Consider the following 25,173-nt stretch of genomic DNA (forward strand, 5'->3'; position numbering starts at 1 on the left):
AGATACGGATGATATAATCAAAGCCTGAAGCTGGTACAAGGATGTTCATATAGTTAGTATAATTCAGGGCTTAGTCTTGTATCTAAATTTTCTGACTTCAAATCCTGTGTGTTTTCCCAGTAGTGACAGGAAGCCAAGGGCATGCAGAGTGGTTTCATATCAATATGCTACAGAAATGGAACTAAAATGTAAAGGGCTGGCAGGAGGAGGATGGGGGAATTTGTTTTTAGTGAGTATATGAATTTCTATGTTACAAGATGAAAAAGTTCTAGAAATCTGTTGCACAACAATGTAAGTATACTTAACATTACTGAACTGTACATTTAAAAAATAGCTAAGGTGCTAAATTAATGTTATGTGTTTTCACCACAATAAAAAACCCCTAAGGGCTTCCCTGGTGGCGCAGTGGTTGAGAGTCCGCCTGCCAATGCAGGGGACACGGGTTCGTGCCCCGGTCCGGGAAGATCCCACATGCCGCGGAGCGGCTGGGCCCGTGGGCCATGACCGCTGGGCCTGCGCGTCCAGAGCCTGTGCTCCGCAACGGGAGAGGTCACAACAGTGAGAGGCCCGCGTACCGCAAAAAAAAACAAAAAAAACCAAACCAAAACAAAAAAAACCCCTAAAATGTAATATTATACTAATAATTATAACACTAATTATAACATTAATAAAGTGTTATAATAACATAAGTACGCCAATAACTGTCATCGATAATATAATAAATATAACTGATATGTATAGAGCCCTAACTGCATGCCAGGAGCTGTGTTAAACATTTAACGTGGACTATCTCACTTATTCTAACAGCTCTTTTTGACAAATCCAAAGTTTAGATTAGGTAACATGCCTAAGGTCCCACACAGCTAGAGTGTGAGCTGGCCTGACTGTAAAACCATGGCCTCAACAGTCACTTCCCACACCAACTCTCCTGTACTGAACTGTGCAATCGAAGTATGCAATTCAAAATCAGATACACATTCCTTCTTGTCTCATGCACACATGGAGAACTAGATAAAGATGACAACTCGCCAAAGGTCAACATGAAGTCACTGATAAACTGTTTAAAGGACAGGGATATAGATGCTGTGACCACTCTGGTTGGTAGAGGCTCTGCACTGCTGAGGGTTAGTCAGATAACCAGCCTCCCAGTGTTCCTTCTTCTCATTTAGATACCCCTGTTGCAACATTTGCTTCAGAAGGAGGTCTTCCCAGGTAACGAGATGATGTCTGTCTGTGACCTGACATCAAATGAGTCACTTTACTGTCATCATGTAGCAGGCACCTCAGTATAGATCAAGTTCACCCTGTGGGAGCCCTGAAAGTTTCCTGATGAATTTTCTATTTCTTCTGAAGTAATTGTGTTTAACACCCCAGGCTGACTAATATCAGTGTGTGACCAAGTTAAGTACCGAGCTAGCCAGCTTTTGCAGTTGTGAAGGCAGAAAAACACAACTGGACAATGAAAAGAAGGTCACTGTACAAATACCATGTCTCAACTTCAGGCAGAGAAGGCAAACTATGAGCTTCGGGTGTTTCCATTGCCGCCTTTGTATTTGGGTTTACAGGGAGCCTTGCTAATGAAAGTATGCTCCATGGGCAAGCAGCAGCAGCAAATCACCTGGGAGCTTGTTAGCAACAGAAAACTCAAGCCCCCTCCCAGAGCTACAGAATAGGAATCTGCATTTTGAAATGATCCCCTGGTGATTCATATGCACATTAATATTTCAGAAGCTCTGATGTTAAAAACATGCACATTCTTACTTTTAAGAATTTAGTGTTTACTAAATGTTTAATTGCAAACTAAATTACTGCATAAAAAGGAAACGATAATTGAATATACTAGGCAAGATTATCATACTAGTTTCACAATGCTTTCACATGGTTTTTCTACTTTAATCCCTTTAACAACCTTTATCTCCCCTATCTTCTTACTGATAGAGGTATGGTCCAAAGAAGGTAAAAAGATCCACATCTCTAGGGCAGGATTTGAACCTGGCACTCTGGCTCTAGATCCCCAAACTTTCCCTGTAAATCACACTACCTCAGTCAATGAATTCAGAAGATCACTCAGAATGGTCAGAAAAAGTAGGACTTGAACTGATACTTGAAGAATGGGTGAGGTTTGCAGAAAAGAAGGATTTCCAGAGCAGAGAAACAGCAAGCACATGAGCACTTGGAGACTGGCATGTGAAAGGAGAAGGCTGTAGAAAATATTTAAATGTAGGGGTCATGTCCCCACAAGAGAAAGAGGAAGAAAGAATGAAATGAGAGAAACCAGACCATGGAGGGCCTTAAAAGCTAGGCCAAAGGGTGTGGCTATTTGGTAACTCAACATAAGGAATGAAATTTCAGAAGATAAGTTATTCCAGTTTTATCCATTAGGCTTTTCTTGTAGATTTTAGTATGCAATGGTAAATATACTTTAAAAATGAGATGGATACATTCCAAGAAACACATTGGAAAACTCTACACTACTGCACATGACAATTGCACCTTCTGTAATTCTGCACCTGCTTCATCAACTGTTGGCTATATCCCAAGAGACCTGACATCACTGTTTTCTGACAGGGGCACAGAGGATTTGCCAGAGCACTTGAGAATGTGTGAGGATGAAGAGAGCATTGGCTAGGAACACAGATGTCTTTTAAGTAGGGCACTGCGTGGATGATTCATCTCTAGCATATCAAAAGAATGTGGAGTAAGTAATGTTGTCAGAGTGGACCTGAAAATATACTATTAGGTCGATGATGTGCAAGTGAGAATGTTTTTCTATGAAGGGTCACATATACAGAGCAAGTTGGTTCTTGAGCAATTTAACAAAACATAGATGGTTGCTGTTTAAATTAAGAACAGGAAACACATAAGTTAACTGTATATACACTAAAAAAAAAGTAGTTTAATAAAATGTGAAGATTAAGAAGGAAAATTGAGAAAGAAGAGAAGGGACTAAAATGTAAATAGATGCCAAGGAAATGGGGAGAAAAGATAAAGAAGGAATAAGAGGAGGAGATGGTACAATGGGAAGATGATTTATTGAAAGTTATTTAGGTTTTTAATATCCACTATCTACTATAATAATATTCTAACTCCATGTGGTAGATATTATACCCATTTCACAGAAAAAGAAACTGATACTACTAGAGATTGAGTAATTTGCCCAAAATTACATTGATGGTAAGTGGTAGAACTGAAATTCAAACATTGAATCCACTTAACCCCTAGGAGGCACTGAAGCCAAACCATGTTACTGACTTCTCTAACATCTGTTTCCTCATCTGTAAAATGAGCTAGTACCTGTAAAGCTACTGGATACAGTAAGCTCAACAAATAATAGCTATCAACCGTTTGAAAAGGATTAGTTAACAGACTACTGATAACTACAGTTCTAAAGCCTCCTTGCCTCCGGGTCCAAGTTTGAGAATCAAAAACTCTCGGGCTTCCCTGGTGGCACAGTGGTTGAGAGTCCGCCTGCCGATGCAGGGGACGCAGGTTCGTGCCCCGGTCCAGCAGGATCCCACATGCCGCGGAGCGGCTGGGCTGTGAGCCATGGCCTCCGAAGCCTGTGCTCCACAGCGGAGGAGGCCACAACAGTGAGAGGCCCACGTACCGCAAAAAAACAAAAACAGAAAACAAAAAAAAACTCTCTCTCGGGAATCCTAGATGTTTTGGCAAAGAATCCTCAAATCTACCAGGCACCAAATATTCCCTAGACTGAATCAACAATGTCTCCTACATATACGTCCTACTAAATGTTAAATGTACATAGGTTACACTGTGACTAATTAAATATACATCAAGTTTAATTTCATGTATCATTGTATCAGTAAGTATTATCTCTATCAACAAATCCTAAAAACCACAAAGGGAGTCTTTGTATTCAAAAAGCCTGGGAAGGACCAGGAGTGTAATCCTTACAGTATTCCACACAGAGGAAGGGAGTGAGAGCAGCCAGTGAGACCTACATGTGACCTTTCTACCCCTTAGACTAAGGATCCTCACCTCCGTCTCCTTAATGATTATCCTCCCTCCTATCCATTCTTTTCACAGCAGAGATAAGAGATTTTTTCCTAATGGCAATATTGATCCTGTCACTTTCCTACTTAAAACCATTTAACTGGCCCCATTGCCTTCAGACCAAAGATCAAACTCCAGTTGGGCATAAAGATCCTTGTATGATCTGGGCCCTCCTTAGCCATCCAGGCTCCACCAGACACGGGTCTAAACTCCAACCTATTGAACTGCTTTCACTTCCAAGGACAAGAGCTCCTTCTTGCTTTCCTACTTTTCTACTTCCTGTTCTTCCTCCTTTCCACTCTTCAGGGCTAATTTCTCAGAATTTCACATCCTGGCTTTGATATTTTTTTCTGCGTGGAGGCATCTCTGAATCTCTTATGAAGGTGCATTAAAGGTTCCTCCCTGGGCAGCCTATAAGACCCCCATAGCATTGCTTACATTGTATCACAATTGCCCCATAATTAGATTCTAAGCTCCACGAGGATGGAGAACATTTTTGATTTGTCCTCCAGTGCTTACTACCATACACGGCACATAGCAAGCACTGAATAAACATCCGCTGAATACATTTTAAAACTCCATGAAAAATATCCTATTTTTCTGTGCTCAAAGCACAGTTTTTGGTTGTTGTTATTTGTTCTGATTTTTTGCTTTTGTTAAATTTTAATTCCCTGTTGAAGAAAACCACACATCAACAAATCTATAGTCAGAGCCCCAAGCCACAGACAAGGAAGTGAAGAGAGTAGGGTCATTAAAAGTGACCTCAAAGAGTCAATAGCCCCGGCAAGTTCCAGGGTCCTTGGCCAGGTCTCTTACCCTCACCTCCGGGCTTTCCCTACCTAACCAGTGGAATTAATTCTAGTTGCTCAATTTTTCATTCCTGTAAGAACTTCAAGGTCCCTCAGTAAGCTTTGTATGGAGCAGGTGACAAAAATTAATTAATAGTTCAATGGGCATTGCTTTAAATGTACTATGATTTTAACGTGGAATCTGTATAATACCTATCCCTAAGGGTATACAAACTTTCAAAACCCTTTCAACGTCTCTTCAAAATGCATTCCAAAAAGAATTAGGTTATGGCATGGATTATAGCCATTTTGCAGGTGGAAACCAGAAGACAGAGAGGTCAGGGATAGTTTTCTTTTGAACACATAAAAGAAGGTTTTGAAAAAGGGATATTTTCTTTCTCTAATCCCACTTCTTCCCTTTTGCCATCATACAGACTTCTCTCATACCATGTTTTTTTTATAATTTTTTAAAAATTTTATTTAATTAATTTATTTATTTCTTCGGCTGCGTTGGGCCTTTGTTACTGCGCACGGGCTTTCTCTAGTTGCGGCGAGCAGGGGCTACTCTTCATTGTGGTGGGCAGGCTTCTCACTGTGGTGGCTTCTCTAGTTGCGGAGCACGGGCTCTAGGCGCGCCGGCTTCAGTCATTGAGGCACGTAGTTGAGGCTCAGTAGTTGTTGCTCACAGGCTCTAGAGCGCAGGCTCAGTAGTTGTGGTGCACGGGCTTAGTTGTTCTGTGGCATGTGGGATCTTCCCGGACCAGGAATCAAACCCGTGTCCCCTGCATTGGCAGGTGGATTCTTAACCACTGTGCCACCAGGGAAGTCCCTCTCATACCATCTTTAATGCTTTATTGTGTTTGGATTTTTGTTTGTTTTTGTTTGTTTTATAAATCTTTCTTCTTCTAAACTTTAAGCTCCTTGCAGGCAGACGCTAGGTGTTACTTTTCTTTTTGTCCCTACTTTTCTTTTTGTCCCTAGCTTAGGTTCCAGACTTGTGCAGACATGCAAACAATGTTTGCTGAAATGTTTCCCCAACTCTTAAAAGTTCTCTGCTAACTGTGTTCTTAGGCTGTCAGGTAAGCAACTCTGTCTTTATCAAAGAAAAACCTTAGTTTCAAAAGAAACAAGTATTTCCTGATTTTTTGATTTTCACTTTAACAATAGAGGACCTACTTAAATATATTTTTCAAATACGTAACTCCTAGATATTAATGCAGATAGATGCAAATCTCTCTGGAGATTAATGGGTTCCTGCCACATCTTAAAGGAGGCTGCCAGAGAGAGAGGAGCAGCTGAAGGTTTTGTAGGGGCTTAGTCACATGGTTCAATAGTAACAGAAGGGAATGAGTAGAGAAGAAAAACAAAAATAAAAACAAAAGCAACCATTCAATTAGTCCAGATGGAGAAAAACAGCCCATAAGCTAATTGATTATAGCTATCATGACAGCTGATTACAGTGTCTGCCTGTAAAAACACAGGGCCAAAAAAAAAAAAAATGCACACACAAAAATGCACAGCTCCATTTGGCTGCCTTTCATTGGTTCAATGGTAAAATTCCCTCCAAACAGATGATGCAGTGCAAACCAGCCCTTCTTGGGTAATAAAGTGAACCCAATGATGTTTCATGGTGGGAGGTCTTGTCAGCTGAGCAGCCTTGCCGACTGCGGCTTGGATTGTCTTGGGAGCTAAGTGCTACATCAGTCACACTTCTGTGTATAAAGGCAGACCTCTGGGATACTTCTTTTCTGTGCCGAAGTGACTTAAAAGCGATGACACTATTAGGGCTAAAGATCCACTGTCAGGCAAACCATCTGCATCTAGGTGTTTCCTTAGGATTGAAGATAATTTGCCCTCAAGCCTGCTCTCCACTCCCCCTGATGGCCCATGACTGCTACTGGCCCATTCTGCTCAAGCAATTACAAAGACAAATGTAGCACATGCCCTTGGGAGGAAAGATAGATCATAAATTACAATTACAGCAAATTACAACGCAGTGCGCTGAATTCTTTGATGGTGCTCTTGGGGCCCAAAGGAGGCACACACTTTTGCTGTTGGGCAATTGGGGGTAGAGAACACTTCTCAGAGCAGGTCTAGAACTGGGCTTCTAAAGTCAGTTAAGAGTTTTTCAGACATATGTAAAACACATAGCACTGGATCTAACAAAGATTAAATTTTCAAATAAAGAAATATTTTGTTATTTATGAAAGTATTACTATTAATTGGGAGAGAGAGTGTTTTGGCAGGGAAACAACACGCATGAAGGCAATAAGAAACATCCCATGCTGGATACGGACTTCCCTGGTGGTGCAGTGGTTAAGAATCCACCTGCCAATGCAGGGGACACGGGTTCAAGCCCTGGTCCGGGAAGATCCCACATGCCGCGGAGCAACTAAGCCCGTGCGCCACAACTACTGAGCCCACGTGCCACACCTACTGAAGCCTGCGCACCTAGGGCCCATGCTCTGCAACGAGAGAAGCCACCACGATGAGAAGCCCATGCACTGCAATGAAGAGTAGCTCCCGCTTGCCTCAACTAGAGAAAAGCCCGCACACAGCAATGAAGACCCAACGCAGCCAAAAAACAATAAATAAAAATAAATAAATAAAATAAATACTTTTTTTTAATTAAAAAAAAAAAAGAAACATCCCATGCTGGAAACAAGGAACAGTTCTTTGTGGCTAGAAGAGGAGGGGAGTGACAATGGAATTCTCGGTTTAGCGAGATGACTTTGTTGGCAGAGTGGAGAGTGGATTGATAGGTTAAGAGAGGGAGATGGAGTCAGGAGACCAATTAGGCAGCTGCTACAAAAAGTTCAGTCAGGATGAATGGGACTACCCTCTGAGGGGACAGTATGAGGAAACGTTGCCCTGGGGTAAGAAGAATCAGCAGCAACCAGGTTCTAACACATTGCAAGGCCAGCTTGCGCCTCCCGGGCCAGGCCAGTCTCCGTCACATTCATGTCCAGACACCTGCAACCAGGGCTGGTTTAGTTCTTAGTCTCTGGCACCTATAGATGCTAGAGCAGCAGTTCTCAGCTCTGCCTGCACCTCACCTGGGAACCACTTTTATAATGTAGGTGCCTCAGCTCCACTCCAGACCTACTGAATCAATCCCTGGGCAGATCTCCACTTATTAAGTGCCCCACACAGCCAGAACTGAGAACCACGGCTCAGCAGTCAGGCACAACAGTGACTCTTATTCAGTGCCTTTCTCAAAAAGTCTCCACTTGTGTGTGCCTGGCTGTGGGGACACATGGTAACTGGATGGGTATGCCATCCAGCTGATCATTCTAGGAAGGAAGCGAGGCCCTACCACTATGTGACTTGAGTGTCTCGCTCTTGAAAGCTTTGAAAATGCCTGTGAACACACCCAAATGAGGGGTTCCAAAAGAATTTAGGGGGCTGACTCCACAAAGGCAGAATAGAATATAGATTCTCAGTTACCCAGTGACCATCAATAATGATGCAGGAGAAAACAAAGATCTTAGCCTTGGTCCCCCATGATCGGACTGGGTAACTTCCATAAGTTTCACCTGTATGGTACACTCTGACTCTGCAACCAGAACTCTGCACACTGGAGACAAGACAATCATAGTGAAAAGAATGACATCCATCTGAATTATGTCTCAGTAAATAAAATCGTTTCAGTTTCCCAAGCTCTTAATCTACAGAAGATACTACGCTAAGTACATTGCATTCCTTATCCTGTTCAAGACTCTCCAAAACCCTAGGAGAGAATTCTCAGATTCAAAACCCTAGGGCTTCCCTGGTGGCGCAGTGGTTGAGAGTCCGCCTGCCGATGCAGGGGACACGGGTTCGTGCCCCGGTCCGGGAAGATCCCACATGCTGTGGAGCGGCTGGGCCCGTGAGCCATGGCCGCTGAGCCTGCGTGTCCGGAGCCTGTGCTCCGCAGCGGGAGAGGCCACAACAGTGAGAGGCCCGCGTACTGCAAAAAAAAAAAAACAACCCTAGGAGAGAATTCTTAGATTCTACAGATGGAGAAATGAGATTCTGAAAGCCCAAGTAACTTGGGAAAGCTTACCGAGCTAGGAAGTGACAGATCCAACCCTGAACCCAGATCAGATCAAACCCGTATGGTAAACACCACTCTTACTGCTTACATGTCTCCAGGATTCGTAGCCCATTTTGGAATGTAACCTCCTTGAGACCAAAGGCTAAGTAAAATTTAGGATTATCTTTGAGTCTCCCCCTTAGACCTCCTCTACTTTTGTTTTTTGAATTACTGGATTTTTTGAGAGAATAAGGTCAGGGAAATTCTGTCAATATCAGGCCCCCTCCCTCCTGCTGCCCACTGGGTCTGAGCATCCTCAGTGGAGGCAGCATTCAAGAGGCTACCTCTGCCAAGTGCAGATCCTGTTCTCTCAGGGGAGAAAACAAACTACACTGGGAGCCTGAGAGTCCTTTCTGCATTTAGTGTATAAATCTATTGAGCATATTAGTTACTTTTAGAAGTGAAGCTGGACACTCAGGGAGAATTTTGATAAGAAAGGAGTAGCCGGGCCTTTAGCACATGAGACTCAGACTTCAATGACTTGTTCAAAGCCAGCTTTTAGTAGACATGTTTTTACCTACTATTTTGGATATTTTATTATGTCCAGGAAGGAAGAGAAAGGGAATAGTTATGGGCAAGGCTATAAAGACACTGAGACTGCAAAACTGAGATCCGTGTCAACGCATGAGTTCATTCATTCAACAGATATTTATGACTGAGCAACTAACTGTGGGCAGTTTTTTATTTGTGTGGTTCCAACATGCATGAATTTCCACTGCTATGGTTTAATTAAGGAACACCAGCTCCCTGACAATACGATTCAAATTTTGGCGACCACAATATATTAACTGTGAGTGAGTGAGTACATCATAAACTTGCTCTTAGCTCTTTGTTCCACAAATCACTACATAGTAACAGATGCACATCTTGATCAGCAGCTCATCACGGTCACTTCTTTCAAAGTCTGCTGGGAACGGGTCACTGCAGACCTGTTGTTCAGTTCACACACAGACAGCAAAGCATGTAGTTCTTTTGCCGCCTCACCTCCTAGTGGTAAGCCCACATGCCATTTTACAGAAACGGATAATCCAAAGAAGGAATTTGCCAACAACGATGAAAGTGCAGCACAGAAACAAAAAGTGACAATGCTGTAAGTGAAATTCAAATGGAACAGTGGAATTTTAGAAGACATAGCTGATCGGGGGAATGTTGACACTGTCACCCTTTGAGAAAGACCAGATATGCAGCCAGGGGAACTTACTAAAGGCAAAAGTAGGAACATAAATGAAGAAAGAGGTTGGGATGAAAAGGATGAAGATGTCCCAGAGGAAATCACACTGGCAAAAAAGTGCACATTAAAAGAACTCTGACATATTTCATAACACTGAAATGGATAAAAGGTTGGAAGCTGATCCAAACCTAGAAAGGAGTGACAATTCACTAAGGCATAGGAAAGTTCAATATCTTAGACAATGGTATTTTTTCCCCACTGATTATTCAGATGTCATCTTTACGACCTCTCCCTATGATGCAAAAGCAAGGACTGCTTGTATTAAGTGCCAGGCATCAGAAAACACAGTCCCTGAGGAGCTTCAAGATGGTGGAAGAGTAAGACATGCAGATCACCTTCCTCCCCACAAATACATCAAAAATACATCTACATGTGGAACAATCCCTACAGAACACTTACTGAACGCTGGCAGAAGACCTCAGACTTCCCAAAAGGCAAGACTATCCCCACGTGGTAGGGCAAAAGAAAAAAAGGAAAAACAGAGACAAAAGAATAGGGACGGGACCTGCACCAGTGGGAGGGAGCTGTGAAGGAGGAAAGGCTTCCACAAACTATGAAGCCCCTTCGCGGGCGGAGACGGCGGGTAGTGGATGCGGGGAGCTTCAGAGCCACGGAGGAGAGCACAGCAACAGGGGTGTGGAGGGCAATGTGGAGAGGTTCCCGCACAGAGGATCGGTGCTGACCAGCACTCACCAGCCCGAGAGGCTTGTCTGCTCACGCGCCCAGGCGGGCGGAGGTTGGCAGCTGAGGCTCGAGCTTCGGTCAGATGCAGGGAGAGGACTGGGGTTGGCGGCGTGAACACAGCCTGAAGGGGGCTAGTGCGCCACAGCTAGCCAGGAGGGAGTCCGGGAACAAGTCTGGAGCTGGCGAAGAGGCAAGAGACCATTGTTTCAGGTGCGCGAGGAGAGGGGATTCAGAGCACCACCTAGATGAGCTCCAGAGACGGGCGCGAGCCGCGGCTATCAGTGCGGACCCCAGAGGCGGGCATGAGACGCTAAGGCTGCTGCTGCCGCCACCAAGAAGCCTGTGTGCGAGCACAGGTCACTATCCACACCTCCCCTCCCGGGAGCCTGTGCAGGCCGCCACTACCAGGGTCCCGTGATTCAGGGACAACTTCCCCGGGAGAACGCACGGCGCGCCTCAGGCTGCTGCAACGTCATGCCGGTCTCTGCCGCCGCAGGCTCGCCCCGCATCTGTACCCCTCCCTCCCCCCGGTCTGAGCGAGCCAGAGCCCCCGAATCAGTGGCTCCTTTAATCCCATCCTGTCTGAGTGAACAACAGATGCCCTCAGGCAACCTACACGCAGAGGCGGGGCCAAATCCAAAGCTGAGCCCCAGGAGCTGTGCGAACAGAAAAGAGAAAGGGAAATTTCTCCCAGCAGCTCAGGAGCAGCACATTAAATCTACAAAACAACTTGATGTACCCTGCATCTCTGGAGTACCTGAATAGACAACGAATCATCCCAAATTGAGGAGGTGGACTTAGGGAGCAAAGATATATTATTTTTTCCCCTTTTTCTCCTTATGTGAGTGTGTATGTGTATGCTTCTGTGTGTGATTTTGTCTGTATAACTTTGCTTTTACCATTTGTCCTAGGGTTCTGTCTGTCCATTTTATTTTTCTTCTTTTCTTTTTTTAGTATAGTTTTTAGCACTTGTTATCATTGATGGATTTGATTTTAGGTTTGGTTAGTCTCCTCTTTCTTTTTTTTTATTATTTTTCTAAAATTCTTTTTTATTTTAATAACTTTATTTTACTTTATTTTATCTCCTTCCTTCCTTCCTTTCTTTCTTTCTTTCTTTCTTCCTCTCTCTCTCTCTCTTTCTCTCTTTCTTTTCTCCCTTTTATGCTGAGCCGTGTGGATGACAGGCTCTTGGTGCTCCAGCCAGGCATCAGGGCTGTGCCTCTGAGGTGGGAAAGCCAAGTTCAGGACACTGGTCCACAAGAGACCTCCCAGCTCCACGTAATATCAAATGGCGAAAATCTCCCAGAGATCTCCATCTCAACGCCAAGACCCAGCTCCACTCAACGACCAGCAAGCTACAGTGCTGGACACCCTATGGCAAACTAGCAAAACAGGAACACAACCCCACCCATTAGCAGAGAGGCTGCCTAAAATCATAATAAGGCCACAGACACCCCAAAACACACCACCAGACGTGGACCTGCCCACAAAAAAGACAAGATCCAGCCTAATCCACCAGAACACAGGCACTAGACCCCTCCACCAGGAGGCCTACACAACCCACTGAACCAACCATAACCACTGGGGACAGACACGAAAAACAATGGGAACTACGAACCTGCAGCCTGTGAAAAGGAGACCCCAAACACAGTAAGTTAAGCAAAATGAGAAGACAGAGAAACACACAGCAGATGAAGGAGCAAAGCAAAATCCCACCAGACCTCACAAATGAAGACGAAATAGGCAGTCTACCTGAAAAAGAATTCAGAGAAATGATAGTAAAGATGATCCAAAATCTTGGAAATAGAATGGAGAAAATACAAGAAACGTTTAACAAGGACCTAGAAGAAGTAAAGAGCAAACAAACAGTAATGAACAACACAATAAATGAAATTAAAAATTCTCTAGAAGGGATAAATAGCAGAATAACTGAGCAGAAGAACGGATAAGTGACCTGGAAGATAATATAGTGGAAATAGCTACTGCAGAGCAGAATAAAGAAAAAAGAATGGAAAGAATTGAGGACAGTCTCAGAGACCTCTGGGACAACATTAAACACAACAACATTCAAATTATTGGGGTCCCAGAGAAGAAGAGAAAAAGAAAGGGACTGAGAAAATATTTGAAGAGATTATAGTTGAAAACTTCCCTAATATGGGAAAGGAAATAGTTAATCAAGTCCAGGAAGCACAGAGTCCCATACAGGATAAACCAAGGAGAAACACACCAAGACACATATTAATCTAACTATCAAAAATTAAATGCAAAGAAAAATACAAAAACAGCAAGGGAAAAACAACAAATAACATACAAGGGAATCCTTATAAGGTTAACAGCTGATCTTTCAGCAGAAACTCTGCAAGTTAGAAGGTAGTGGCAGGACATATTTAAAGTGATGAAAGGGAAAAACCTACAACCAAGATTACTCTACCAGCAAGGATCTCATTAAGATTTGACAGAGAAATTAAAACCTTTACAGAGAAGCAAAAGCTAAGAGAATTCAGCACCACCAAACCAGCTTTACAACAAATGGGAAAGGAACTTCTTTAGGCAGGAAACACAAGATAAGGAAAAGACCTACAATAACAAACCCAAAACAATTAAGAAAATGGTAATAGGAACATACATATAATTACCTTGAATGTAAATGGATAAAATGCTCCAACCAAAAGACATAGATGGGCTGAATGGATACAAAAACAAGACCCATATATATGCCGTCTACAGGAGACCCACTTCAGATCTAGGGACACATACAGACTGAATGTGAAGGGATGGAAAAAGATATTCCATGCAAATGGATATCAAAAGAAAGCTGGAGTAGCAATTCTCATATCAGACAAAATAGACTTTAAAAGAAAGACTATTACAAGAGACAAAGAAGGACACTACATAATGATCAAGGGATCAATCCAAGAAGAAGATATAACAATTGTAAATATTTATGCACCCAACATAGGAGCACGTCAATACAGAAGGCAAATACTAACAGCCATAAAAGGGGAAATCGACAGTAACACAATCATAGTAGGGGACTTTAACACCCCACTTTCACCAATGGACAAATCATCCAAAATGAAAATAAATAAGGAAACACAAGCTTTAAATGACACATTAAACAAGATGGACTTAATTGATATTTATAGGACATTCCATCCAAATACAACAGAATACACACTCTTCTCAAGTGCTCATGGAACATTCTCCAGAATAGATCATACCTTGGGTCACAAATCAAGCCTTGGTAAATTTAAGAAAATTGAAATTGTATCAAGTATCTTTTCCAGCCAAAACTCTATGAGACTAGATATCAATTACAGGAAAAGATCTGTAAAAAATACAAACACATGGAGGCTAAACAATACACTACTTTATAAGCAAGAGATCACTGAAGAAATCAAAGAGGAAATCAAAAAATACCTAGAAACAAATGACAGTGAAAACAAGATGACCCCAAACCTATGGGATTCAGCAAAAGCAGTTCTAAGAGGGAAGTTTATAGCAATACAATCCTACCTTAAGAAACAAGAAACATTTCAAATAAACAACCTAACCTTACAACTAAAGCAATTAGAGAAAGAAGAACAAAAATACCCCAAAATTAGCAGAAGGAAAGGAATCATAAAGATCAGATCAGAAATCAATGAAAAAGAAATGAAGGAAACAATAGCAAAGATCAATAAAACTAAAAGCTGGTTCTTTGAGAAGATAAACAAAATTGATAAACCATTAGCCAGACTCAAAAGAAAAAAAGGGAGAAGACTCAAATCAATAGCATTAGAAATGAAAAAGAAGTAACAACTGACACTGCAGAAATACAAAGGATCATAAGAGATTACTACAAGCAACTATACGCCAATAAAATGGACAACCTGGAAGAAATGGACAAATTCTTAGAAATGCACAACCTTCTGAGAATGAACCAGGAAGAAATAGAAAATATGAACAGACCAATCACAAGAACTGAAATTGAAACTGTGATTAAAGATATTCCAGCAGGGCTTCCCTGGTGGTGCAGTGGTTAAGAATCCGCCTGCCAATGCAGGGGACACAGGTTCGATCCCTGGTCCAGGAAGATTCCACATGCTGCAGAGCAACTAAGCCCGTGGGCCACAACTACTAGAGCCCATGCTCTGCAACAAGAGAAGCTACCACAATGAGAAGCCTGCGTACCACAATGAAGAGTAGCCTCCCCTCTCTGCAACTAGAGAAAGACTGCAAGCAACAACAAAGACCCAATGCAGCCATAAATAAATAAATAATTTTTAAAAATCTTCCAACAAACAAAAGCCCAGGACCAGATGGCTTCACAGGTGAATTCTATCAAACATTTAGAGAAGAGCTAACACCTATCCTTCTCAAACTCTTTCAAAATATACCAGAGGGAGGAACACTCCCAAACTCACTCTACGAGGCCACCATCACCCTGGTACCAAAATGAGACAAACATGTCAGAAGAAAAGAAACTGCAGACCAATATCACTGATGAACATAGATGCAAAAATCCTCAACAAAATACTAGCAAACAGAATCCAACGGCACATTAAAAGGATCATACACCATGATCAAGTGGGGTTTATCCCAGGAAGGCAAGGATACTTCAGTACACGCAAAGCAATCAATGTGATACACCATATTAACAAATTGAAGGAGAAAAACCACGTGATCGTCTCAATAGATGCAGAGAAAGCTTTCAACAAAATTCAACACCCATTTATGATAAAAACCCTCCAGAAAGTAGGCACAGAGGGAATTTTCCTCAACATAATAAAGGCCATATATGGCAAACCCACAGCCAACATCATCCTCAGTGGTGAAAAACTGAAAACATTTCCACTAAGATCAGGAGCAAGACAAGGTTGCCCACTCTCACCACTATTATTCAACATAGTTTTGGAAGTCCTAGCCATGGCAATCAGAGAAGAAAAAGAAATAAAAGGAATCCAAATCGGAAAAGAAAAAGTAAAGCTGTCACTGTTTGCAGATGACATGATACTCTAAATAGAGAATCCTAAAGATGCTACTAGAAAACTACTAGAGCTAATCAATGAATCTGGTAAAGTAGCAGGATACAAAATTAATGCACAGAAATCTCTGGCATGCCTATACACTAATGATGGAAAATCTGAAAGTAAAATTAAGAAAACACTCCCATTTACCATTGCAACAAAAAGAATAAAATATGTAGGAATAACCCTACCTAAGGAGATAAAAGACATGTATGCAGAAAATTATAAGACACTGATGAAAGAAATTAAAGATGATACAAATAGGTGGAACTATATACTATGTTCTTGGATTGGAAGAATCAACATTGTGAAAATGACTCTACTCCCCAAAGCAATCTACAGATTCAATGCAATCCCTATCAAACTACCACTGGCATTTTTCACAGAACTAGAACAAAAAATTTCACAATTTGTATGAAAACACAAAAGACCCCAAATAGCCAAAGCAATCTTGAGAAAGAAAACCGGAGCTGGAGGAATCAGGCTCCCTGACTTCAGACTATACTACAAAGCTACAGTAATCAAGACAGTATGGTACTGGCACAAAAACAGAAATATAGCTCAATGGAACAGGATAGAAAGCCCAGAGATAAACCCACGCATATATGTGCACCTTATCTTTGATAAAGGAGGCCAGAATATACAGTGGAGAAAAGACAGCCTCTTCAATAAGTGGTGCTGGGGAAACGGGACAGCTACATGTAAAATAATGAAATTAGAACACTCCCTAACACCGTACAGAAAAATAAACTCAAAATCGATTAAAGACCTAAATGTAAGGCCAGACACTATCAAACTCTTAGAGGAAAACATAGGCAGAACACTCTATGACATAAATCACAGCAAGATCCATTTTGACCTACCTCTTAGAGAAATGGAAATAAAAACAAAAATAAACAAATGGGACCTAATGAAACTTCAAAGCTTTTGCACAGCAAAGGAAACCATAAACAAGATGAAAAGACAGCCCTCAGACTGGGAGAAAATATTTGCAAATGAAGAAACTGTCAGAGGATTAATCTCCAAAATTTATAAGCAGCTCATGTAGCTCAATATCAAAAAAACAAAAAACCCAATCCAAAAATGGGCAGAACACCTAGATAGACGTTTCTCCAAAGAAGATATACCGATTGCCAAGAAACACATGAAATAACGCTCAACATCATTAATCATTAGAGAAATGCAAATCAATACTACAATGAGATATCATCTCACACCGGTCAGAATGGCCATCATGAAAAAATCTACAAACAATAAATGCTGGAGAGGGTGTGGAGAAAAGGGAACACTCTTGCACTGTTGGTGGGGGTGTAAATTGATACAGCCACTACGGAGAACAGTATGGAGGTTCCTTAAAAAACTAAACATAGAGCTACCATCAACCCAGCAATCCCACTACTGGGCATACACCCTGAGAAAACCATAATTCACAAAGCGTCACGTAGTACCACCATGTTCATTGCAGCTCTATTTACAATAACCAGGACATGGAAGCAACCTATGTGTCCATTGACAGATGAATGGATAAAGAAGATGTGGCACATATATACAATGGAATATCACTCAGCCATAAAAAGAAACTAAATTGAGTTATTTGTAGTGAGGTGGATGGACCTAGAGTCTGTCATACAGAGTGATGTAAGTCAGAAAGAGAAAAACAAATACCGTATGCTAACACATATATATGGAATCTAAAAAAAAAAAAAAAATGGTCTTGAAGAACCTAGGGGCAAGAGGGGAATAAAGACAAAGACCTACTAGAGAATGGACTTGAGGATACAGGGAGGGGGAAGGCTAAGCTGTGACAAAGTGAGAGAGTGGCATGAACATATATACAGTACCAAACATTAAAATAGATAGCTAGTGCGAAGCAGCCGCATAGCACAGGGAGATCAGCTCAGTGCTTTGTGACCACCTAGAGGGGTGGGATAGGGAGGGTGTGAGGGAGGGAGATGCAAGAGGGAAGAGACATCGGGATATATATATATGTATAACTGATTCACTTTGTTATAAAGCAGAAACTAACACACCATTGTAAAGCAATTATACTCTAATAAAGATGTTAAAAAAATAATAATAGACAAGAATAAAAAGAAAAACACAAACAAAAAAACACAGTCCCTGCCCTTTGCTGGTCTTACATCAAACAGATTAATTCTATAAATCTGTGATCAATTGTTCTGTTTAATGGGAGTGTTAGCTTAGCTCAGACTATCCATAAGGGATTTAGAGAGGAATTGTGGGAAGGTAATTAGTAGGGGGTTGGCTATGGAGAGAATAAAATAGCAAAGGAAATGTTGGGAGGGGGTGCTCCCAGTCTGAGGAGAATGCAAATCCCCCAGCCCAGCAAGTCTACTTCCTGTCCCACAGGCCCAGTGAGGAGTGACTCTGAGCTGGTTTTTAAACTGGCTGCCAACAGTTCAACTGGTAATGTCAGACACATGTTAACTGACATCAGAATACAGAGATACAGGTTAAGGTTCCTTCTCAAAATAATCCAGAAACTGAAAATGCTACCAAATGCCACTCTCAGCCAACTTGTGTGAATAAAGTTTCTTAAAACTAGTACAAAGTGTTTGGATGCAGATCTCCAAAGCTATGGACATGCAAAGTAGCATCTGGGGCTGCGAAAATATGCTCTTCAGGAAATCAAGTCACGGGAGTGTATGAAATGACACATCTGGTTTTAGGCAGTGGCTGTGATTTTTAAGTCCACAATGTATATTATGTTGGGTTGTTTTGTCCATCATAAAATGTTTGAACTTTCAATTTATTGCTGCTGCCGAGGAAGATTACAGCTATGTGATAGGCACGTGGATGCTCCCAGGAACACAGCTGATAAGAGGTGGACGGCTCCTTGGGATTCATCTCGTCCAACCTCTGCAGTTAAATTTTTTTAAATGGAGTGAATTTAGTCTAGAGAGGCCAGCTGTCTAGCTCCACAGTCAGATTTCTGCCTCACAATAACAACAGCCAACATTTACTGAGTACTGTGTACTAGGCACAGTGCTGAGAGCCTTATAGAGGAAGCGTTGCCTCTTTAAATCCTCACAGATCCGTGAAATAGTTGCTGTTAGTATTACCATTTTATAATGTGGAAACAGGCTTATGTTATTCAGCTAACTTAAGCTAACCATAAGGGAGCTGCGATCTGAAATCAGGTAGAATGATCTGAGCTGACATTCTTAACCACTAAGCTAAGACTGTTAATAAATGACCTTTTCTGGATAATTAATCATATGCCCCCAAATAAGGTAATCATGGTCCCCATCCCCTAGAGGACTTTAGAGTCCAGCTTTCCATATACAACTACTAATTTGTAAACAATCTTACTAGGTAAGTGAAATAATTTCCATTTTGCAAATGAGGAAACTAAAGGCACAAAGTTCAGTGGCTTCCCAAAGTTACATAGCTTATAATTGGTGAGAGTGGGACAGTCTATCGGTTCTTTCAGACCCATAAACCTGCCTCCCTGCATAGAACTATCCTGTCCCTCAGCAGGCTCTGGCTATTTGAACAGAACCTGCATACATCAAATATCTGATCTGAAATCAATATGGATCCAGGCATTTCCAGAACCCATTTAAGTCAGCGGCAAGAATTTCACATTCTTAAATTTCTCTCTGTGATATACAGCAGCAACAGTCCAGCAGCTCACATGAGGCAGGTTTATTATGAAGAGGCTAATGGTGAATCGAACTCTTGGAGTGTGGTTTGAGGGCGGAACTGAGGCGGCGGAAGAGAAAAATTCACCGATTCTTATTCCCCCAGAGCATAGACAGCAAGAGACAAGAAAACAGAGCCGCCTTAAGAAGATGCCTGCAAGCTGTGGGCGCTAAGAAAAGGCCGGCATTGCAGTTCTAGGGAGGGAAGGGGAGGGGACTCTGCCGTCCTCTTTCCATTTTCTTGGCCACAATTCCCCACTGGTCTGTCAAGAGAAATGGGTCTGAGAAAAGCAGCATGATTCTCACCACAGCTCCTTAGCCAGTTTACAGAGGTTTTCAGCATAGCAGGCAGCTGCTTCCCAAATTCAGCTCTGCTCCCCTCTTCCTGGTTGAGTTTACAGTGTATCAACTCCGCCTGCCAGCACACAGTCCCAGTGCTCTTGAGTTGGGGCCAAAGTCTCCGAGGAGTGAAGCAGGTGGGGCCACCTTCTCAGGCTAGTGGCAGAGCTAGTTTGAGATGCTTTGCCACACAAAAGGGCCAATTTAAGAGACGGGATTACTTTCTCCATTCCACCCTTTTAAAAGCAGGAACAAATCACTTTCCAGATGACTGTTTCACTCACCTCTCTCTCTTTCTCTTCTCAGCTAAAAACGCCTTAGCACTGGAAAGGTGGTGGACCTGGACGCCTGCCTGGGGAGTCTGCTGAAAGGATCCAGGAAGACTTCTTCCCCCCAAGTCCCATCCCACCCTCCAGCTTAGCCCCGGGTGTTTGAAATTCCAACACTGAAGTGTTAGTCCTGTATCTTCTTTTAAAATGTAGAAAAGAGTAAACAAAGTTATTCACACTGTAGAGTTAATTCTTCAGCTGGCTGGCTGGAATCTGCCGGTTCCCCCAGGCCAGGAAATGCCTGCTTACATCAGCCTTCAGGCAGGAAGAGTATTCAAAAAAGGATAGTTTAGGGATGTAGAACTTTTAATTTCACCTTTTGGGTGGCAACACCAAGTGTCGAGAAACTATGTTCCCTAAGTCTGAGAAATCAACCCCTGGTTTCATTTCTATTAAACTTGGAAATCCCCTACCGTCAACATCAAGACCTTGTAGTTTAAACTCATCTTGATAATCCGAGGATGAATAGCTAAAATTTGGAAATTAGGATGATTTTTATTCTTACCTAAAAGCATTTTCCAAATATGCTTAAGGATTCTTAATTTTCATGTAGACTGCAATTTTCTTTCTGTTTTGATCTGTACGATATATGCATGTGAAGCTAAGGTGCAGATACTGCTATTCATGTGTTGATTGATCGATCAGTTGCTAAGTGGAGCCCAGACATTTAAATTTCCTCTCTCAACTGTTGATCATCATTACAATTCAGTTGAATAGGGCACTGTTTCCCTGCCCTCTCTGTTGCTACTCAAATCAGATGTTATGGTCACCATGGTAACCACCTACTCTTTCTCCCTGTTATTTCATTCATTAAACTTAAAGTGCACAGGCTAGAAAATATTATGATTTAAAAAAAAAAAAACTCTAATAGGAATCAATCAAGCTCACCTGAGACAGGGAGTCATTTCAGTGTAAATGTTTTATTTAAAAAGTCAGTTGAAAACATGTTCATCAGAAACAAATCATCACTAGGAAAACAGAACTGAGGGGTTGAATTGTCTCAATTGCTTGGAGATTTTTTTAAATGTTCAAAGTGGTTTTCAGGGATAAAGTGGGATTATCACTGACACTTCTAACTGGTCTTGATGGAAAGGCTGCCTTGATGGGCTTGAAAGCTGTGGGAGTCTCAGAGGTTGTAGGTTGGGTCATAAAATGAAACAAGGTCTGTTTAAACCACACCTATGGGTGTAAAAGTGTATTTTTCTGTATAAATTTCTCTCCCTCCCCACACAAAAACATTAGAGAAAAAGTAAAAAAATTTTTCCTTAAAAGCAGTACTTTGCTCATTTGTAAACAATTAATATTGACTGTCGATCATAGTTCTAGATGCAAGGGAGCAGGCTGAAATCAGATGAGTCCCTGAGGCTGGAGCTAGGAGTCTGGGCAGGGAGACAGATAATCAATGAAACCCCCAGAAGGATGGGGGCTGTTCAACCACAGAGCGTGTCTCTATTAAGCACCACTATTTGACCACCATTTCCAAGGCAGTCACCCACAAGTGGGAGTCTATCACTGAGGCAAGTCAGTTGTTGCACATCCTGTGGGAGAACACATCCGCCTAAAAACACAGTGCATTGAGGAGTTTTCATCAAGAATCCTCTCTTTCTCTTTCTTTCTCTCTCCAGGCATCCTGAAACGTTGCCCCTTTTGGCTCCTAGAAACAGACAGTAAGACCCCTACAGATGAAAACTCTCTTCCTGCCCACAAATGTCTACCTTGTCTAAGACAGGTGTTTTGCACCTTCCCAATCACCAACATGGACGGGAGATCATTGCAAAACGACTCTCCCACCATCACCAAATTATTATTTCTAACAGAGAAATTCTGGTTTGCAGGGACCATGGCTCTCCATTTCCTCTGCTCACTGAGGTTGCGATTTCACTTTCAAACTGAACGGGTTTATTTTAGAGCCTCTGCATAGAAAATCTCACCCAACGTGATCAACAAATCTACTTATTCCCTGGTTGAGACTGCCTGGGGACAAATTTTGAGTGTAATGCTGATTAGTAAGCCGCACTGGACCCTCTGAACAGACTTCAGGGACCCAGGGACCATCCCGAGTAGAGACCACTGTAATTGTCATTCACAGCCATGACCAGCTGGTCCCACCCACCTTCCATTCCCCACCTCCCAGGGCTCATATGGTTTGCAGGAATGAGGTTTATAGGGAAACTAGTACAACAGGACGCCTTTGTACTGTGAGTGATGCCAAGCTCTGACATCAGGAAGGCCTGGAATGCTCATTGTCATTTGCTTCCCTTTGCCCATCTGCTGGCTGTCTCATCCTCCCCAAAAGCTCCCAAGGTTTCTTTGTGGCTTTTCCAAAAGCTTCCAGCTTCCTCTTCTATTCAAAAGTCTTTCCAATTCTAGTATCTTCTGTGCAAAATAGAAAAAAGGGTGAGGGGCACAGAATGTAAGACTAACAGATTTGGGATTTGATATAAAGCTTAAGGCTACGGGGTCTGGAGACTTGATTCTAGTCCCACCTCAGCCAAATCCAACTGGATGCTTTCAGTCAAATCACTTACACTTAGTTTTCTCATCTGTCAAAATGCATATTTAATGAGATCAAACAAGAGGAAGTGCTCTGGAAAGTTAAAAATTTGGTACAAATGTCAGATGCAACAGAACTATTATACAGTAGAACTCATACTATAGTTTCGAGAAGATTTCAGACAAAATCATGGATTTCAGAAGGCATATAGCCTTTACTTCATGCCATCACAATCCTCCTAGTGATCTAAGTTAGAAACTGCAGCCTCAAGCCTTGATTCCACATCTAGCGAGGTATTAATCAATCCCATCAATTCTACCTCCAAACCGTCTCTCTAGTCTGTATGTAGTCCCTCTTTGTTACCACTGTCATTGCCATGAATGAGGCTCTCTCAAAATTGGTTCCCTCCCTCTAATCTTACCTTCTCTCAATGCATTAGCCACAGCAGCAGTCAGAAATCTCTTTCTAAAATGGTCAACTGATGTTGTCTCTCCTCCATTAAAATCTTTTGCTGACACCTCATCAACTACAGCATAAAGCCTACGTTCTCAGTGAAGCACATTACTCCTTCCACAAACTTGCTCGCCTGATTGATAACCTCTCTTCTCACTGTCTTCTTCCTGGAGAACTGGTGGCTTTGCACAGATAGCTCTTTCTTCCTTTTTGTCCATTGACTCTGTTCATTCTTCTAACACACGTTCAGACACTGCTGCCACTGGGAATCCTCCTGACCTTCTCAGACTGGGTTAATGACCACCCTGCTATTCCCACAGCACCTTCTACATACCTCGTATTCCAGTATTTCTCACATGATCCTGAAATGTTTTGGATCGTTGCTTTGCTGAAGGTACAACTGGTAATACCCAGTGTAGCATTTCCGATGGCCTGGTTTTACTGAATCATGAAAAACTCAGCACAGATCCCTGGACGCATCTGACAGCTCTGGGGCAAGGAACCATCCCTACCTTACTTTCGGTAATGGCCTATGTCATAATGGCAACACCCTTGGCTTAAGCCTGAATCACAGACTCCTCCTCCACGAAACAGATTTAGTTTCGGGGAACACGTCTGGTTCCTCCACTTTAAAACTGAACTGAACAGGAACTTCAGAGTGTGTATATCAGTGGTGGCAAAGTAGTACCACATAGTTACTTTGCCCAGACGTAAGTTAAGGTCAGTAGAACACTGTTGCCCTGGTTTTGGTTCTTTCCTTCTACAATGTAAGGATAATCGTAACTTCTAGTTAGGTAGCTTCCAGGTTACTGTACTGTGAAGATCTCTTAATAAATTATTCTAGACAATGCTAGGTTAGAAACAGTTCCACCCAGGAGAGGGGTGTACAAGCATATCTTTCCTGTGCATCAGCTGTTTAGCAGGCAAAGGTAGAAGGCTTGAATTCTCCTGATGTTTTGCCCTAGTCTTATTCACTCATTGCTATAAAGGGTAGTATTAACAGTTATTCTGAAAATGTCTCTAAATACAAAGTCTAATGCTGGGTAACTTCCATTCAAATCCAAAGCCAGAAAAGGAAAGGTGACTTACTAGGCATAAGTTTCGGGAGGCACTTAAGTGACAATTAATGAAAACTCCAAGGAAGGTAGAGTTTTCCAAAATCATACGTCAAACGATAACGTCTGTGTGGGACAGCCCAAGCCTTCCTGAAAAAGAAACACCCCAATCCTCCCCAGGTTAATTATGCTTACTCATACAGGAATTACATTTCCTTAGCCCCTGAAGCTGGGCATGACACCCTGGGGCCTGGGGACAGTTTACACTTAGAAGGACTTGCCAAAATTGACTACACAGTACGTAACTTTGCATTAAGTCCTCCAAACCAGCCTGACCAGTCTTGAGCTGAAAAACACAGGATCATCCTTTTCAGTGCTACTGATAAGGAACTCAGCAATAGTCAATTCAGTGCAGCTTCGGAGCCTTTGGACTACATTCTGGGCAAAGGAGAATCAGCAAATTTTACGCACCTTGGGCTTCCCTGGTGGCGCAGTGGTTGAGGATCTGCCTGCCAATGCAGGGGACACAGGTTCGAGCCCTGGTCTGGGAAGATCCCACATGCCACGGAGCAACTAGGCCCGTGAGCCACAACTACTGAGCCTGTGCGTCTTGAGCCTGTGCTCCACAACAAGAGAGGCCGCGACAGTGAGAGGCCCGCGCACCACGATGAAGAGGGGCCCCCGCTTGCTGCAACTGGAGAAAGCCCTCGCACAGAAACGAAGACTCAACACAGCCAAAAATAAATAAATTAATTAATTTAAAAAAATATTTATGTACCTTAATAATTGGATGTTTTACAGTGAAGCTGAGTTGTCCATTTCTATACCTATTCACTTACTGCTAAATGAACATATGACCATTTAAATATGTCTTCATTTAAGAAGAGAGAGCATGATACTTTATATACCATAATGTCAGATCAGAAACCATGCAACTTGTATCTGAGAATTAAATTGCTTTTTAAAACCAAAAGTAAAACAAAACAGGGCTTCCCTTGTGGCGCAGTGGTTAAGAATCCGCCTGCCAATGAAGGGGA

The 25,173-nt window shown here is 42.2% G+C and overlaps 1 protein-coding gene across 3 annotated transcripts in view; it reads right to left on the minus strand.

Moving 5' to 3' along the window:
• The window catches only part of DLG2 (discs large MAGUK scaffold protein 2), an 812,204-nt gene that overhangs the window by 225,509 nt on the left and 561,522 nt on the right, over positions 1–25,173 (minus strand). Inside the window, exon 1 of one of the 3 annotated variants that reach the window (XM_060157868.1) lies at positions 23,416–23,556. The exons of 1 other annotated variant lie outside the window; for it this stretch is intronic. In XM_060157868.1, coding sequence (XP_060013851.1) covers positions 23,416–23,503 — 88 coding nt within the window. In that variant the 5' untranslated portion in view covers positions 23,504–23,556. Of the gene's footprint in view, positions 1–19,772; positions 19,886–23,415; positions 23,557–25,173 lie in introns of those variants that run through there. One more of the 3 variants, XM_060157869.1, reaches the window with a different exon arrangement.

Source organism: Lagenorhynchus albirostris, chromosome 9 (genome assembly GCF_949774975.1).
Source record: "Lagenorhynchus albirostris chromosome 9, mLagAlb1.1, whole genome shotgun sequence".
In the NCBI taxonomy this organism is placed as follows: Eukaryota; Metazoa; Chordata; class Mammalia; order Artiodactyla; family Delphinidae; genus Lagenorhynchus; species Lagenorhynchus albirostris.